Below are 17,398 nucleotides of genomic sequence, written 5' to 3' on the forward strand. Positions count from 1 at the left end.
TAGGCACAGGTGGAGCGGGATTTTGATGCTTTTAGGAACTACGCAAGGCGTCTCCGGGTGGAAATTGGGCGTACATAGAGTCTCGGAAACTTGTAGAGCAGGTATCTGCCGTACAGTCTTAATTGTAACCAAATGATCGCAGTCCTCCTAAGGGAAGCAAACACGTACAAGAGTCCGTTCCGCTATACTGGTCTTGTAGGACTTGCCTGGTGGAACTTGTCCATTCTTGGGACTCAAAAACGTCAGCTTGATAGTGACGGCGCCAGTACCACACACGCCTCTATCTGTTTTAAATACCATCACGTAAGGATCCTCCGGAGGCGGAAAACAGCCTCCTAAAGCGGTCGGAATGCCGTAAAGGCATAAAGCCATCAAAACCATAAGTCCTATATGGCTGGCCGCTTTTCGGGCATTCCAACTGTCTCCCGTGACAAATAATGAGAAAAGTGCGGGCTGTGCCGCCTAAATGACTTCAGTTCGAAGGGCCACTTGCCCCATAGGGCAGACACTCTTGAACCTCGCCCACGGCAGAAACGGCGTGTATATAGATCAAACAAGCTCAGTTCACTCCTATCAAACAAATATCCACGAGTCGTAGCTCAAGTGGTAGAGCCCCCCGTTAGGTTCGCCCCGGGCACCTGTACCGCCCAGACCCGAGTGGGGTGATCCACTTACTTCCTTGGGAAGACTCAGGTTCGATTCCTGACGACTCGCAAATGCCAAATTTTTTTACTTGGTGCTTTTTTGGGAAGGGGTTTTACTTTTTGGCGTATTGCTTTTGCCTATGTGCACGGCGGGACTACGACGAGATCGAACTAAGCATTACTTGATCTTCTGGCTGCGCCATAATGGCTGATAGGCAGAAAAAAATGCGTATAAGCTCCCAAACTAACGCTCCTTTCTGTGGTGAGCATGTGGCACGAGGAAGACTTGCACTTGACTACTACGGCATCATTAGGGTTTTCATCGATAACGAGAAGGTGTCCTCTCAACCGGGAAGCTATTCTTCCATGAGTCAGCCTAGAATATTGGCTTCTGCCTGTTGGATCGACATCAATGAGATTGCAGGGCGTTCCTATGCCGTCCGTGCGGAGGTTCTGGGCAGGTATAAAGTTTCCTAACTGACTTCAGCCCTATTCGTACTCCACAATAGACTGGGTCAATCGAAACCAAGCAGAGCCTCCGCATATTACTGCGTTCAGAATCGCATCGCCGCATTTGCATCGTTCCATTAGCTCGTCGTTGCTTGAAGGGATCCGAGCCGGTTCTTTCACCGTGGCTACCATACCCAGCCCCGCCACTCGCTCGGCACTCTCCGCCTCTCGCTCAACCAGCTCCTTAGGCACGGCGACCTGTACCACCGCCATTCGCAAAGGTGATCATGTCGAGGAAATCACACCCGGCAACGCATTCTACGCCTACGACCCGATCTTCGAAGCCACCGCCCTATTCTGCGTACTCTCGGACCTCTTCCAGCCAGCCACCCACTTCGTCCAAGCACTTCTACAAGAAACGATACACCGGAGCAAATCATCACGGGCGCCTTGTACCTAGGTAGGAGCTCGTGGGTTTCGTCGTAGGAGGGCCGGGGACACGCGACCGGCAGGATCTACTGCTTGCCATTGTCTCGCAGATCCTGCTTCTGCTTGCGGCTCTTTGTATGCCACTTGGCGGCTCTCGAGGCCTATTCATATCGCGGCAGCTAACGACCCCTAGGGATAAATGTCTTTGCCTCCATGGCTCTCGGTCGCTTGTTCCACTACGTCCACCTAAATACGCGCATTCGTGAAGCCGGCGCTTCTATAGCCACGAATACTTCGTCTGGGCAGATATCATTTTCTTTCGAGTGCGAGGCGTGGGCGAGGGTAGACTGGATCCCAATAACGGCGCGAGGATGATGGACATCGGCCTGAAGGTACAGATAGCCGGCGTTGGGATGGAGAAGTCCTCCATTGCGCGTCGACGCTGGTTCTGGAGAGCTAGCGAAGAGACTGATCTGCATTAGGTCATGTTCATACTGCCTGGGATTGGATTTAGGCCGACATGCCGAACCTCGAAGGGAAGGGCGCTCGAAGCCCGGGTCGCAGGCTGGAGAGCACAGATGTGGAACATGAAGCTGTGCTTGCTCTGATTCTCGTAAGTCCCTCATGGTTGACCAAAAACCTCCTTGTTCCCCATCGCCTCTTTGGCTTCAAGACTGACGTTCGAGCTACCAGAACGGTATTAAATTCCCCTCCTCGACTTCGCGCGCGGCCACGGCCAACGCAGTCCCATCCTCTACCACTACGATATCATCCACGACTTCGACGCGATGCCCGTGTTCTTCCAGGTTGCCCTCCTCAGCATCTTTCGCCCCGGCCGTGTTTGTGTCGCTCCCGACGGTAAATTGCGTTGGCTATTAGCGGAGAAGACAAAGGTCATGAACAGGAGAATAAGGAAGCTGCCAGAGCAGAAGTGGGAAGGAGAAAGGGGAGCCGGTGGGCAATTAACGAAGAGCCAAAGGCATACACGTTGGAGGAGGATCCTGATTGGGACAGTGTTATAAGACTGCGGCGCTGAGCTGTTCGAGGCGGGACTGCGTAGAGCTATGAAGCCAGCCACGCTCATGCCTGAGGGACGTGGTTTACCGGATACTAGTCACTCCTATGGGGAGAATGCACAGATGGAAGAGAAGTGGAGTGCTGAGCTTGACTGAAATCAGGCCCAGCAACCGCGTTTACTGGGACCGCTAGGTCTCTGGCCGCGGTTGGGAGTCTGGCGCAGCGGTGCGTAGCGCGAACGTGTGCAGTTCAAAATGTCCATGTAGATATTATACGAATAAGGCAAGAAGGCAAAGCTACAGGGTGCAGTTTTATAGTGCGTGAGCTTGCTCGCTACTCAGGTCGGGGCAAGGTTAGCAGTCCAGAGTTCCGTCATAGCCGCAATTGAAGATGTTTTAAAACTCAATCCGCTGAAGCATATCCCGTGGAGTCATCTTGGGACCGTTATTCGTACCTGAAGTTGAGCTTTTTCAGCCACGAGGGGCTATTGTGCACGAATGACCTTGTCATATGCTGAGACGGTGGACGCTGCTATCTTGCTAGTTGTCTAAAATCAGACCGCTTGTCGCTCCACCAACGCTAGGCCGTACCAGGTGATCGGAACAAAAATATAGCGCAAGCTCTGTGCCCACCAAAGCTTCCAGCTTGCCATACAGACAACGCCGAAGAAATACCAGCAAAAAGGAAAGCAACTTAGATTAGGCAAAATAAAAAAGCAAAAAGAAGATTTGATGTGAGGCTGGGGCCGATTCGAACGGCAATCTCTCCCTCAATGTGTGTGACGGCTTTAAGTGACATGGCGGTATTTGTCACTGGGAGGCTTTCCCACTTAAGCTACCAGCCTGTAGTATTTGTTAGTATTTGTTTCATAACAGTATCTCAAAACTATTCAATATATATACAAGACTTTATTCGCTGTTAGACAGCGGGAAATTGGTCAGTGAGGGCCAGCTGAGTGTGCTCGTTGACGTCAACGCGCAAGCGTTACGCGGGGCTGTCACCTTGAATTGGTTGCGTGCCTGCAAACGGTCCGCTGCTGCCCTGCTCGGTTTTTACTAAACCCCGAAGTGACTCAGAGCTGTGACAATAGCCATCTTAGGTTCTAGCAACAATACGGAGGGACTGCGTAGGCAGCAATAGGAAGGACGTCTATTACAATAATAGTATCTTGAATCGAGGCTACAGCTATTCTGCCAGCATATTCTAGGTTCTACTTTCTTATTGTGATGTGCTTAAGCATTGTCTTCAATTGTGGAAGTCCTTTTCAATAGTAAAGCTAGCGCGCCGCCAGCACGTCTATTGTGTCTTCTGCCTATATAAACCATCTCCCGAAACCTTCTCCGTACTTAATCCTCTCCACTGCAACTACGATACCACATCCACAAATCTTACGAAAGCTATCAAGACCCCACACCACCTTCAAACTCCTTTCAAAACCACAACCAACGTAAGAGCCATTTTATAAACGAGAACCCCCAGTTAATCAAGCCTAGAACCAAACCACACCACCGAACATCAAGATGCCGCGAGTCAAAGACACCGTCACCATCAAGTACATCTGCGCCCACTGCGGCAAATGGAGCACCAACACGGGCGTTAAGCGCTCTCCGATCCCGCAGTGGCTCCTCATCTGCTGCCACTGTGGCGCTCAGAACGGCATCGGCATGTACCAGGAGTTCGAGGAGTTTGAGGATTGAGGGGAGTTCAGGGGAGGGAAGGTGGTGGGAAGGGGAAGGCGGAATGGAGCGGAGGAAGTGATGGTGGAGTGGTGGTAGGCTCTGGATTGCTCCAGATGAGCAAGAGTAGATTGAGAAAATGCTACTGAAGCGCTTCAACCCTCACTTTCCATTTTCCCTATTCGTGCAGGCTCATTCCCATGCCTTATGTCTCCCTGTGCAGGGTCGATTACTCCGTGAGGAAGGTTGAAATAGCCTGACATGTTGTAGCCCTTCATACGCTTGCTCAACGGCGAGAGGAACCCGTGCTGAGCACCCTCAGCCCACCCTTTCCATCCACCGCCCCAATCCAAACACTTCAAATGCAAGAACAAGAGCGAATTAGCCTGAAATGCTTCAGCCCTTCATGAGCTTGCTCAACGGCAAAAGGAACCCCTACTGAAGACCCCCACCCCTCCCCTTCCGCCCACCGCCCCTATCCACAACCCCTCAATTACGAGAACAAGTACGAACCAGGCTGACATGTTGCAGCCCTCCATACACTTGCTCAACGGCAAAAGGAACCCCTACTAAAGACCCCCAGCCCCCCCTTTCCACCCACCGCCCCAATCCGTAACCCCTCAACTACAAAAACGCCGCTACGCCCACCAAAGCCGCCACACCCACCGCCCCAGCCGCACCTGTAGCCCTCAGCCCCGCCGCACCCGGACTCCCCGTCACCGTAACCCCAGCACCCGCAATCTTCCCCCTCCCGACCACAGTCCTATACACCGTGCCACTCACATCCATGCTGCTCTGCGCCGAGCTGATCTTGCCACTATACTCCCCATCATCCGGATCAATGACCTCTGCACACGACAGCGGCGGATGTGTGTCGTCGATAGTAGCGGGGCCGTTGCATACGGGCCATCCGGGGCAGGAGGAGAGCTAGATGGAGACGGCGCCGCAGACGCAGCAGCCTTAGGTTCCGAGCTCGTCGAAGAGCACGCCGGGGCAGGATTTGCCGACTAGGTCGAGGAGGCCGCGGGCGGCTTTGAGGTTCGGGGCGGTGGTGATGGTTGGGTTCTGAGGGGATTAGACGGGGGCGAGAGAAGGGGCAGGGTTAGGAAACGTACAGGTGGGCTAGCAGCCGCATAAAAGATCACATTGAGGGTAGAGAGTGCCAGGGCTGTCGTAAGGAACTGCATGGTGGCAAGGATGCACGTGAAGCGGGTCACGGCAGACTGATTGGTATCGACTTGTAGCGGTACCAGTGAGTCCTATATTGCGGTATAATTTCCACAAGGCGTAGGAGAGGAGAATGAAGTCGCTAGGATAAGGAGGGAGCGGGGTTGGGGATTTTTCTTCCCAGCTCAAAGTCATGTGGTTTGAAAGATATTAGGCGTATAGGTCCCGCTCGGTTCGCAAGGGAAGAGGCGCGAGTGGGAAAGTTGCAGTGCATACAATTCGGCGAAGGCTAGATATTGGCGGCTTTATATCCTCTCCGAACTTTCCCAGCAGATGCTTTAACCGAAGGTAGCGGCATTGACATACATGAAAGGCTCAAGTTGCATGCCCGTCTCATTTCGCACCGATTCTCGCATTTACAGTCTCTTTCCTCACAAAAATCCCTGCATAGCATTAGCCGCCGTCAAACTTAGCTCTTTAAATCCTGGAAAGGGGAATGCTTGGTTGTGCGAAGGCGCGGCTGAGCCTGGGTCCAGGTTTATTTCCAAATTTGGAATAGAACTGCGACCATGCTGCGAAACATTCTGCGAGAACGTCAAAGCGTACTCGCACTGCCGGGTGGGCGCTTACGCACGAACAAGATATCCGAGATGCATTTACTGGTACCAGTCGGTACGCAAAGAATGTAGCGCCTTTAGCCCAATGGGTCTCCCGGTATCTCTAAGCGACTCCCTAAGGGCCTCCCTTGTAACAGGAACAATGCTTCACCGAGGGGTGAGAAAGACCCTAGGGAGAGTAAGGAGACGGATCCGCTTGAAGTTTAGTAGGTCATCGAGATCGTCTTCACGAAGGGTGGTGTTTTCGTGAGAGTGACCCAACGGGCTCGGACACGTCCACGATGCCCCATCATCAGGAAGCTCCACTATACGTCTGAAGATCATTCCGCAGTTTGGGCTACTCAGCTCAGTAAGGTTCTCATTATCGGGAGAGCATCGGAACTGTATTCGACTTACCAATGAACATCTGAATCACTCTGCGACTTTTCCGGGAGCCATTGACATCTTGGACATGTGACTGATGAGTGCCAAGGCCCGTACATATCCCGTTCTTCCGTAGATATAAATACGACACTCATATCGACTCGTTGACCTGGCAGGAAAGTCAGATCGAGCGGCCGGTGTCGGTGGATCTCAGTTCGGGTAGCTCGGTCTTCGAGTACAAACTGCCTCCGTTTGACCTTGTCCAGTCCTGGGAGGCCTTCGAAACGTAACTGGAGCACCGCATCGAACATCGCCCACGTCGAGATAAACTGCATGTGGACCGGCGCGATCCTTCCGAGGGCGTCTTCAAGGATGAACGGCTCCTGGAAGTACGCCGTCGACCGTTCTGCGGGTGTCGGAAGCTTTGATTGAAGTGAGAGTACCGTTTGATAGGTGGCAACGTTGACGAAGAAGATCCTTTGCATCAAGGACTTGATCGCTGACCCGAGATCTCTGAGCCATTGGAGCGGAAGGGCGTCAAGAACTCCATTAGTTGCTCTTTGTATAGAAGAAAGTGCGTCCGAGTTCTCAGACAGACGTTGCTGGATCTGGGTCAGTGTAGCGTCCTGGTCGGCGAGCGCCTGCATCACCGTTCCGCTGTTGTCGGCCATGGTGACTGCTAGCCTTCGCTCGTTAAGCGTTTCCATTCTCCTGAGCCGCGTCAGCCTACCGCGTCGTATATAACCTAACCCCCAGACTTACATACTTGCGATCGTCAGAAGCATATTTAAGGAGGAGCTATGGGCCAGGATTTCCCCGCGAAATTTTGATAGCTCGTCTTTCTCGACTAATCGCCATTGCACCTTTCTCGAAGATCTACTAATCGGGTTCGCCGTCGGAGACTGACCCAAAGCCAATCGATACTTCGCTATTCTTTCGAGGAGGTCTTCCACGCACTTGCGGCACTCTATGACAGCTTGCTGGGCGGTCTGAACGAGGGCTATCAGCTCCGGCTCCGCGCTGGCCTCATGCTCCTTGAATAGTTGAGCGATCTGGAGCAAAGCTCTGTCGAGAATATATAGCTCCCGGATAATAGCCTGGTACTCTGCGGAAGAGCCACGGCTGTCGTCAAGTGCGGCTAGGACGTCCTTCACGAGCAGGGAGACAGAGATGATGTCCCCGACTGAACCGAACGTTATGGGCATGGCGCCAAGGAGAGTTCACAGAATGGAGATGATGACAGCTCGGGAGGGGACAGGACGGGTTTGTTAAGTGCATTTCACCCTATATGGCGTGACCCAGCCGAGTCTGGACAAAATAGACGAAGGCGCAGCTCCAGCCAAGGGTGGCGGATTCGTATTTGGCATGACTTCAGACGAGACCGTGTCTGATGATTGCCGCTGAGAGGAAGACGCCGTGGATCCGGAAGGCGAAGACAGGATTCGGGAGGAGATTTTCTGTCGCAGACGCCGCGCCGTGAGACAACTATGGGATAGCTTAGTAAGGTTGAGGACCGTCAATCCAGTATTGCTGCTAATCTTGGCGACGCCTCGCTTGAACGGTCGAAATGCGTAATATGATAATCTGGGATTGCGAAGTCGCATCGCGAGCAGGCAAGCTTCTAGCTAGGATACACTATCGTAGAATGAGACCAGGATGGCGAGACAAAGCACCTCGGGCTATGATTCGTGAACCGCTGCAGTCCTTTCAGGAAGGGGATCGCACGCGGTGTGCGTGGAATATTCACCGGTTTGAAGTAGCAAGGCGCGGGGTCAGGCGATGCGAATCGTACAGGTGCGGTGGCGCAGGTGGCACAGGTGGCACAGGTGGCTGGTGGACTATATCAGCAAACTAGAGCCTCTTGGAAAGGGAAGAATTGAGGAGAGCGTGCAGTACCGAATACAAGGGCCAACTTGTAAGTTCCGGCATTGACCGCGAGCGTGCAAGCAGCGGAGTGGAGATATGGTTTGTTCGAGAAAGACGACAAGGGCTCTGCGCGGCAGATGTTGCAATTCCCAGTCGTGAAAAGACGGACGAGAGGTCGTGCCCGAGACGAGAGACGAGACAAGAGCTGTAATATATCAGCCCAGGACCCAATACACCAATATGCAAGCAACCGCTTACCTAATGCCGAACGCGAAGGGCAAGCTTCGCCAAGAAACAGAGAGTGAAGCACGTGACAGCGCGGTCTTTTCGCGACATCCATCTCCCAGGTTAGCGGGTCGACTGAGACGGACCTTGGAGAATGTGGGAAGCTTACCTTGGTCCCCTGCACAGTTCCAAAGTCGCTCTTCCCATCCAGAAATGGCGTGATCGCGAAGGTCGCGGGAGAGGCAGGAACATGCCTCGGCGTTCCTACCCTTCCAACTTGGACGGCCGTCGCGAGCCTCCAAGTGTGGAAAGCCTATCCTGCAGGCCGTCAGCAGGCAGTGTATATCCGCCTAGAAAGTGGGGCCTACTTACGGGCATGCATGCGTCCGCGACTCTTCCTAGTGTGGAAAACCTATCCCGAAGGCCTTCAGCTGGCAAAGAGCACGGAAGAAGCCCCGGCTCTATGACATATTGCTTGATTGGCTCGCTCTGAGAGGAGCTACTAGATACTCATCTATCATACTCATCATTCATAACACATGTTCACGTGACCCATATACACATTACCCTCATCTTTTCATCACCATCTCCACATGCGTAAACCCCACCAGAAGCCTCCGAGACCCCTAATGCATGAACCACCTAGAAAAGACCCTTACGCAGCGGGTGGCGCGCTCCGCCTGCCTTGTTCGCCCTGGTGATGACGCAAATGCCCATCTCCTCGCACCACCTCCTTACCATCCACGTTTCTAAGTCTTTCCTCACCGCCAGCACCTGGCCCGCAGCAACGCGCGGCTTCTCTTCGTGAACCCTCGCGTATCTAAGCCATGTCTTGTACTGCTTTTGCGTGGCGCGCTTGTACGTCCTAATGAATGTCGTCTTGTTGAGCCAGTTGGTGAAGTCCTCTAGGATGAAGGGATAGAACGAAAACATCTTCTCACGCCAGTTCATGACGAAGGGATCATCGGATGGGGCGAGGTTTCCGATCTCCTTGCTAATCTCGCTGGAAACTATGGGTTTCAGATTGACCCATTCTAGCAGCAATGCTTCGATGCGGAAGATAGGAACGAGATCATCCGGCTCGTCGGGAAGGCTCGGCGAGAGCGGCGGCGGAGGCGAATCTACTAGTCTGCCGACGCGCGGGGGAGTGGGGGATAAAGCTTCGTCATCCTCCGAGTCGAGAATCTCTTCCACGTTGGCGAACCGACCCTTTGTGCGTGGTGGCGTTGGCGGAGCGGAGTCTGGCTTTGGCTTAGCCTTTGCTTTCGGCGGTCCACCACGGCGCTTCTTAGGGGTGCCCCAGGCCGCAGCCGGTGCGGAGGTAGGACGAGGGAACGGCTGTGCGGACGGAGGAAAGTCATCGATGTCGGCGAAGCTCGAGTCTACATGCTGATTTGAAGGCGGTGGCTCTTGTGGGAAGTCCTCGATGTCGACAAATGACGTGGCGTTCTCTTCAACACGGCTTGGGGAATCGATGGGATCAGCTGCATTCATAGCAGGGGCAGTCGGAAAATTGGTCGAGGTCCCGTTCGAAGTAGGCGGCCTAAAGTCGTCGATGTGGACGAAGGAGCTATCGCGCTCGTCGCATGCGCCATCTATGAAGAGAGGAAAGTCCTGGGTGCGGTCGGGGTCCGGCATGTAGACGTCGTTTTGCTTCTCGAGGAGTTGACCGTATTCATCTCTGGAACCGGCATCCCAGAGGCTTCGGTTGCTTGCTGCCTGGTCCAGTCGTGGCCACATCGCGCGGCGAGAAGAAGCATCGGAGGCCGCGCCTTCCTGCATCTGGGCATCATCCTCAGATGCACGAATGGCTTGCTGAATGCCTCGAACGGTGGTGGGTGATTCATCGAGAGCGAGTTGACTCGAAGTTCCAAAGAGAACGTCTTGCCTGTTGAGTTTCATCACGGCAGACGAAGGACTGAGTAGTTTGGTGGCGACCATTTTGGGTTCAGCGCCAGCCTTGGCAGAGGCTTTCTTCAGCTTCGTTGTCATTTCACCCTTTCCCGATGCGGTCTTCGACGATGAACGTTTGCGAGTCGGCTTGGTGGGGTTGGTAGCGTCGTGCTCGGTTGAGTCGTTCAGTGGCACTTTCGTTGTTGTGGTGCGAGGGGCGAAAAAGTCGCTAGTGACGGAAGTCGCCTCTGCGTTGGGGTCCTTGGGAATGTATTGGCGGGTTACTAGATCGGTGATAGTCCGGGCTTTCCTCTTCGATGCTCTCCCCTTCTCTGGAGATGGCGGACGCGGGGCGGCCTGGTTGCCGCGGACCTCAACGAGCTGCAGGCCTTTGTTAACTGTGTTACTCTTATAATAAATGGTGGGCAATGCATACTTCGACCTTGCGCCGTTTCGTGCTGCCCGCGACCTCAAAGCGGGTTGACTTTGATGTTATGGTGTCTGAGGTGAGGTCTAGGTGTGTATAAGTGTAACCGGAGAGCATGTTGGTGAATTCACCAGTCTCCATCTGGGCGGCAGAAGGCTTGTTCTCTTTGCCCGGTAAATCTGCAAGCATGTCATGCGCACCGGTATCCACAGTGTCCGCGGGCGGAGTCCAATCACGGCGTCGATGTACTGCCTCATCTAGCTCTAGCGGTTGGTTTATGGTGCCTGACGGTCGCTTCTTGACAGGAGCGAAGTTCTGATTGGAAGGGCTCAATGGGACATCCCAGATAGAGTCTTCATTCTCACGAGGTTTGTGCATGCGTGCGCCCGGAAGCGGCTCCGATTCTTCAGTTTCGGCGTCGGCTGCACTACCAGCGTCCTTGCCTTTCCGGAAATGTTCAGACAGAACGCCAGTATCCGTCCTGTGCGACCTTGCCGCAGATCTTGTGGGACCCTTCGGCTTGCTAGCCCTAATGTTATTGAGCTTGGGTGGTAGCTCGCTGCCGGAGTCGGTTGTTGTGCGATGGATTCGAGGCTTGACTGGCTTTCGCTCTCGGAGCTTCGGCTTCGACTCCGCGATATCACCGTTGGCGGTAGCCTTCGTGACTCGCCGCTTCGGTTTCTTCGCAGATTCGTCTTCGCCTTCGTAGCCCTCCGCGAGGGTCTGCCGTGACAGAGCTTCTTGTATCGTCTTGAAATCCTCGTCCAATTGCAGGACGCTGCGGGCAGTGGCGAACCCTCTCGCGATGTCCGCGGGGACAGCAGCAGCTCCCGGGGCTGCCTTTGACGTGCCGAGTGCCTCCCTCCTTGGAGACACTCCAGGAGAGAGCGACAGGGGCGAAATAGCGCCCATAGGGACGCGTCGATCGGAGGGCGAGAGAGGGCTCAGCGGGCGCGGGGCTGAGCCGACGTCCTCAGGAGGTGAGGACGAGATAACGACGATTTCGGGGTGCGCCCCTGCCATTCTGCAGAACCGGGGAAGGCCCCTGCAGGGTTGACAGGTGCGGAGAGGGGAGTATGTAGTGATGGTGGTGCAGGTGCGTCCTCGAACATAAACTTGAGGCGCTTGGACCACGCCTGCCTCTCCAGTGGCCGTCTTGCGCTAGGCCAACGAGCCCCCTCCAACACCACCCTACCACCACCCTCTTCAATCGATTTCTGGTGCTCTGTTCAGCCTTGTATGCTTCTTTGCATCTTCGTCGTGTACTTTTCCCCGTCTCCTTGAGGGCTTTGCTGCCGAAATGCACGCCCCCTGCGACTCACGTGCGCGCACCTCCGCCGACTTCTGTGGATGCTTCTATTGCCATAGACGCTGGCAAAGCAGCTTGCGAGCATGCTGGCAGCGTCCTCGATGCCCTCGCTCCATTTTCTCGGCTTCCGATTCATGGCGGTGTCGGCGCTGCGATCTTGGGCCCCTGGGGCGCTGAACGCCTTCCCCGTAACCACACCCGAATCCCAACAACTACAAGAAGCCTCTCAGATCTGGGAAGTCTGTACGGACGATGAGGAGGGCCGTAAGTACGCCCTTGATGGTTGCAGCGCACTCGGTAGGCCATGGTTTTCGAATATGCGGTCTTGACGGCGACCCCGCTTCGCCTGCGGCTTCGCTCACCCTCACCACCAAGACAGGAGCGACCACACAGCTCCAACTGCACCAGAAACTACCCGCTGTCGATATTGTGCCTGCTAAGGTCTCTCTCATTCGAGCTTGCGGTATTTAGCGCTCGCAGCGACTTCGTCTCCCGTCGTCGGCGATGCTCCTGCGCGCACGAGCTCCGCTCCTTGCCTAAGGTACGTCTGACCTTCACCCACGACGTTCGGATGCTGCAATGGCGGCACACCCTGCGTCGCTCATCTCCTCGATCAATGTATAGAGAGACCGCTCGAGTCGGTGCCGCTAAGGGGGGGGGTCTGCGTCCTCTGATGCAGGCGGCCCGTGGCGTTCGGCGGCGGCTCTCTGCTCGAACCGGAGCACAGCCGCATTCCCGCAGGAATGGAAGATGTCGAAAAGATAAACATGCTGCTGACTATCCTTTGGGCAGAATAGTTTGCGAAACGACTTGTTCCTTAATCGCCGAGCAGACACTATGAGTCGAGATCGCCTTTGTCCGATACAGACACCGCCGCAGACAATTTTCGATATCCGGAGTTCGAACAACGGAACCTCCGGTGACTGTGCGCCTCAAGGTAGCTTCTCTCGAGATTGCTGACATTCCCGGACTCGGAAAACCCTCGAGACAGGCTTCCTTTGCCGGAGCTCACGTGCCTCCACCCCGCCCCGGACCTCCCTTGGAAGAGCGATCTTGGGTCTCGACTTCATACTGGAGGACCACGTCTCGATGCGAACCAAGTTGCCGTCCTCGAGCTCGTACAAGGACTCCAAAATTGAGAGCTGCCTCGCACCCTCGCATTTTGCCGGAAGCGTATTACACAATAGCGGTCTAGAAGACTGTTGGGTCCGTCGTGTTGCTGGTGGAAGCTCACCCGCCCGCGGGTCGCGATGGCTTTGCGTTCCGAACCATGGAATACATGTCGGCAACAACATGGTACTTGAGTCATAACTTCTATCATTGCCATCAAGGACGACGAACCGGCAGATATCGAATCGTTTCCTTTGAGACCTGGTTCGATAAGGGCTGCGTTCTTCGGCAAGTCTTGGCGCGCTCTTCATGTCTCAGAGATGTCCACCTGCCCGGCCGTTGGTACGAACGCACACACCTCAACGGAAAGGAAGTCGCAGCATTTTGGAATCGCCGTAAGCTTCATTGCTTCTATCGTGTCGTCAGACCGGATATCTCGATTCGATGGGCCTCTCTTACTTTGCACATGCGTTCGATACCCCGCACGACCTAATCCTTGAGGTCCCGTTGCCTTTTCGCACCCTCCGGCATCTTGAGCCAACAAATGCGAAGCCGTTCTGCGTACCCGTCTCACTGCCCTACGGCCGCTTGCCAGGGAAACACGAGTAACGTGCCCGAGCCGCGAGAACACGTCGCCGGAGTCCTGTTCCTGGGCGAGCACAAAGACGTTGGATTCTTTACTCCAGCAGAACTGGTGACCAGAACAGCATGATAACAAATGCGAAGCGCTTCGCCCAGGTCGTATCGGGGTCCTTTGCCAGGAAGACACGAGTAACGTGCCCGAACCGCGAGAACACGTCGCGAAGGTTCTTTTCTCTTCCCGTGACGCCGTGCTGCTCCTCAGATTTATCATCTTCGGACACCGATCGCGATCCTTCTTGAGCCAGTTACATTCGAAGCAGTGGAAGGCGTCGAAGATTCCCTTGCCGCCGCAGACGAGACGCTTGTTTTGGTAGTTTCCCAAGGAGCACTCGTCGCAGATGTAGGTGACCAGTGCCGGGGGAGAGTCATGCGACAGACCGATCATGGCCCCTATCGCACCATTCCTGCGACAATTCTGGGAATCAGATGCAGCACTTCTCTGAGCGTGTAGCTCGCAGTGTTCGATAACGATGTGGACCACGTTGTTGTTCCTTCTCGTCGCCAGACGTCCTTCGCGATTCCGGGGGAGGCGGCACACACTTTATTAATGTAGCTTCCCGGGGAGAGCCATGCAACGGGCTTGACCATTGCTCTCCCCGGGCACTCTCTGATACTCCACTCTCTTCCCGTCTCACTCCGGGAGAGACAGCAAGCCGCTCATTGTCGAAAAAGCTACCCGGGGCGAGCCATGCAACGGGCTTGACCATTGCTCTCCCCGGGCATTTCCTCTGATACTCCACCTCTTCTCACTCCATTTTGGAGGAGCGAAGAGTCGCTCATATAATGAACCGCAAGGCCGCGTCTCAACTCGACGAGCCGATGTGATGACCGAAACCGTCTGGTAATAGGGTTAGTTAAAGATAGAGACCAGTGCTGGAGACCACACTCACATCCATCCATACTTCTCACAAGTCCTTGCGGCATCTGTCCGGTCTCGGCACCGGGAGCCGTCGGCGGCGAGCTCCAGTGTCTGGCGCTGGGCCGAGCGCCTCGACCTCAGAAGAGGCCCACAATGAAACAAGTGGGGAGAAGTATCCAACCCTCCGGACACACAGGCCCATGGCTTAGGACCCGGGCATCCTTCCGAATTCGATTTCTGATTTGCACTTCGGGAGATTGCCGCAGCACACTTCTTGCATCTCGGACAGTGCCTTCTGCTGATCCTCCTCGCTAGTGAAGCGGACGAAGCCTTCGCCGCGAGAGACGGCTGAGCGCGTACTCTGCACCGCTGGGTACGTGTTCTCCGGGCAGAAACACGGAGCATACCATGGTCGAACTGTCGAATGTCCTTGAAGTGGACGGTTTTCTTTCCGTCTTCGGCAAGGGGGGTCGCCGATCTGCGAGTGCTCTGAGAATTCAGGAACCACCAACAAAGACGGTGGTATTATTCGGGTCGATGAACTGGTTCATGGGCTGTGGTGCCCAGTAGTTTGCCATCGCGGAAGCGCCCGTCGAGTACATGCCGACAGGTCCGCCAACAAAGACGGTGGTATTATTCGGGTCGGTGAACTGGTTCATGGGCTGCGGTGCCCCGTAGTATCCCATCGGGGGAGCGCCCATCGACTACATGCCGACAGGTCCGCCGCCGCCAGGAGGCATGCCCATACCCGGTCCACCGGGTCCGCCACTCTTGAGGGTCGGGCAAGATTGCACTGCACAGAAAAATCGAAACGAAGCGGAGTCCACGGGACATTTCGGACGTGATTGATTGCTTTGTCTCGTTTTGAGTCACCAACCTGGAGAGGTTATGCTGACATGATCCCTCTTCACGAGTATCAGAATTGAAAGCCATTGGTGGTTGGAAGCACTGATTCGGTATACCCTGGATACCTGCGATAGTGACCTCATGGAGGGGATAGGGGGGCCGAAGAACTGGTGAGATCGGCCTTCATAAGGGGTCATGGAAGAGGCCAACTGGGTGGAATCCCCGTCTTCCGGTGACCCCTCTCCGATCGGCGTAAGGAATTTTTTCGAACTATTCGGATCGGAAAGAAGACCAGATCGCTAGGGTCATTCTGGGCGAGTTCCAGGAAGCTGTCGGTCCGGGTGCTGAAGTAACACGCCCGACTGCGAACTCACCGTGTCAAGCTCCTTTCCGACTGCCAGGAGCTCGGTGCCAACGTCGATTTCCTGCTCTTTCGGACCTGGTACCTCAACGGGAGGGAGACATGAGCTTGGTGTCCGGTACACTAAGGGTGAGGAGTTCTCCGACGTGGTGTGCAAACATCATGACCCGATTCGACTGTAGGAAGAATAGCGACGGTGACAGCGACGACGGCAATGAGGACAACGTAGAAACCGAGCGTAGGGCAGAGCGAATGTCCGACGACAGGCCGTTCGGGTGCAAGCAGAGGAACCTGCGAGAGCTGTCAGAATGCTGTCAGCGGTTGCAGTTTCCACGAGGGGTCGCGGTGTGTTTGCTACTCACGACAATGTTTGCTACCGCGCCCGAGCCCGCTGATCGGAGGAAGCACCTACGCTTACGCAAAAGCCCGCCGTACCTCGAAGAGGCACGATGCGTTGGGCGGATGTGACGGAAGCCATCGTGCGGTGTGCCGATGTTGCGGAACAGTCCCATCGACAGGGCTGTGACCTGACTCGCCGTCAATATCAATCATCAGGCCACTTGGGCACTGTTAAACCTACGATTGGTACCTGCGGTCCGCTCGCTGAGAGGTCGCTGTCGGTCGTCGACGCCGCTAAAGATCCATTGCAGCCGGCGTGCGGTGGGGACGAATGCAGAAGATGACGCAAAGTTTAATCGGAGTCCGCCATGGTTCTTTCAAGAAGTGTACAAACTGCTCGCGGGTTCCAGTCTCTCAGGGTACCGATCTGGCGGTCTGAATAGGCGTAGCCATACCATAAAGTCGAAGGGGTGCTACCGTTAGTTGCGCCTGCAGCGGGGGTGTATCGCGAAGGCGCTCAAGGCGCCGACCCGCCCAAAGCTGGAGGCCGTGTCGTTGGCAATGCTATTGTCGCTAGTGGAGTCCTCGCCATAGCAGGCATTTTGTGTGTCCGCTGGGAGTTGCTGTTGGTGAGGCGTGTCAGCAATACCAAACATAAGCGGCGATGGCGACGGCGCCGAATCAACGAGACCGCGTACCGCAGAGTCAGGAGACGAACGTGCTGCATTGACTGGAGCGTTGGATGCAGGCTCGCTGTCGCCCGAAGCCTCGTTGGCCGCGGAGGTTGGTGATGCCATCCCGCAGCCGCCTCAAGCTCCGGGTAGCGGGTTGCCGGCGGGGGTTGTAAGGCGAGTCAGTACGTACTTTGGCCAGCTTGAGAACATCCGCAACGTCTTCTGAAGCAGCTGGTCGCCCTTCTGAGACCCTATCGCAGGTGTTGAGGTCAAAGCAGGTCGGGGTGGTGAGGTGTTGAAGATGAGGGCTCCGACGGTCAGGAGGACGCCACCAAAGCGGACCTTGCCGTCAACAGCAGAACAAGCTCAGGAGATCGCGAAGGAGCGCAAGAAGTACAGAAACTGCTCGCCATGCCCTCGCCGCCGATTCAGCAGGCGCGGAGTGGGTGGTGTCGGTGGTGTCGAAAGTTTGGTGGCGGACGAC

General features: G+C 55.2%; 6 protein-coding genes across 6 annotated transcripts; 1 reads left to right on the forward strand and 5 right to left on the reverse strand.

Moving 5' to 3' along the window:
• Positions 1-6,392: 6,392 nt before the first annotated feature.
• On the reverse strand, positions 6,393-7,568 carry BU26DRAFT_430296 (uncharacterized protein; the record flags this gene model as incomplete). The annotated part of the gene is made up of 2 exons (XM_033823870.1): positions 6,393-7,074; positions 7,126-7,568. 2 exons carry the CDS (start codon positions 7,566-7,568, stop codon positions 6,393-6,395), a joined length of 1,125 nt encoding a protein of 374 aa, XP_033682494.1.
• Positions 7,569-8,915: 1,347 nt separating this feature from the next.
• On the reverse strand, positions 8,916-11,849 carry BU26DRAFT_459747 (uncharacterized protein). Its single transcript, XM_033825016.1, has 2 exons — positions 10,784-11,849; positions 8,916-10,728 (listed from the first exon to the last, which is right to left on the reverse strand). Exons 1-2 carry the CDS (start codon positions 11,795-11,797, stop codon positions 9,097-9,099), a joined length of 2,646 nt encoding a protein of 881 aa, XP_033682495.1. The 5' UTR covers positions 11,798-11,849; the 3' UTR covers positions 8,916-9,096.
• A 2,176-nt stretch (positions 11,850-14,025) lies between these two features.
• BU26DRAFT_429435 (PHF5-domain-containing protein) lies at positions 14,026-14,220 on the reverse strand (the record flags this gene model as incomplete). Its single annotated transcript, XM_033823831.1, has 1 exon — positions 14,026-14,220. A coding segment is annotated over one exon (195 nt), but the record flags the coding sequence as incomplete, so codon positions are not given.
• Positions 14,221-14,899: 679 nt separating this feature from the next.
• Positions 14,900-15,380, reverse strand: BU26DRAFT_566467 (uncharacterized protein; the record flags this gene model as incomplete). The annotated part of the gene is made up of 2 exons (XM_033833531.1): positions 14,900-15,172; positions 15,207-15,380. 2 exons carry the CDS (start codon positions 15,378-15,380, stop codon positions 14,900-14,902), a joined length of 447 nt encoding a protein of 148 aa, XP_033682497.1.
• Positions 15,381-15,815: 435 nt separating this feature from the next.
• On the forward strand, positions 15,816-16,544 carry BU26DRAFT_348726 (uncharacterized protein). Its single transcript, XM_033822422.1, has one exon. The coding sequence runs from the start codon at positions 16,004-16,006 to the stop codon at positions 16,367-16,369; it is 366 nt and encodes a 121-aa protein (XP_033682498.1). The 5' UTR covers positions 15,816-16,003; the 3' UTR covers positions 16,370-16,544.
• Positions 16,545-16,719: 175 nt separating this feature from the next.
• Positions 16,720-17,037, reverse strand: BU26DRAFT_566468 (uncharacterized protein; the record flags this gene model as incomplete). The annotated part of the gene is made up of 1 exon (XM_033833532.1): positions 16,720-17,037. The coding sequence occupies one exon, from the start codon at positions 17,035-17,037 to the stop codon at positions 16,720-16,722; it is 318 nt and encodes a 105-aa protein (XP_033682499.1).
• Between the last annotated feature and the right edge of the window lie 361 nt (positions 17,038-17,398).

Source organism: Trematosphaeria pertusa, assembly GCF_010094035.1.
Source record: "Trematosphaeria pertusa strain CBS 122368 unplaced genomic scaffold BU26scaffold_9, whole genome shotgun sequence".
In the NCBI taxonomy this organism is placed as follows: domain Eukaryota; kingdom Fungi; phylum Ascomycota; class Dothideomycetes; order Pleosporales; family Trematosphaeriaceae; genus Trematosphaeria; species Trematosphaeria pertusa.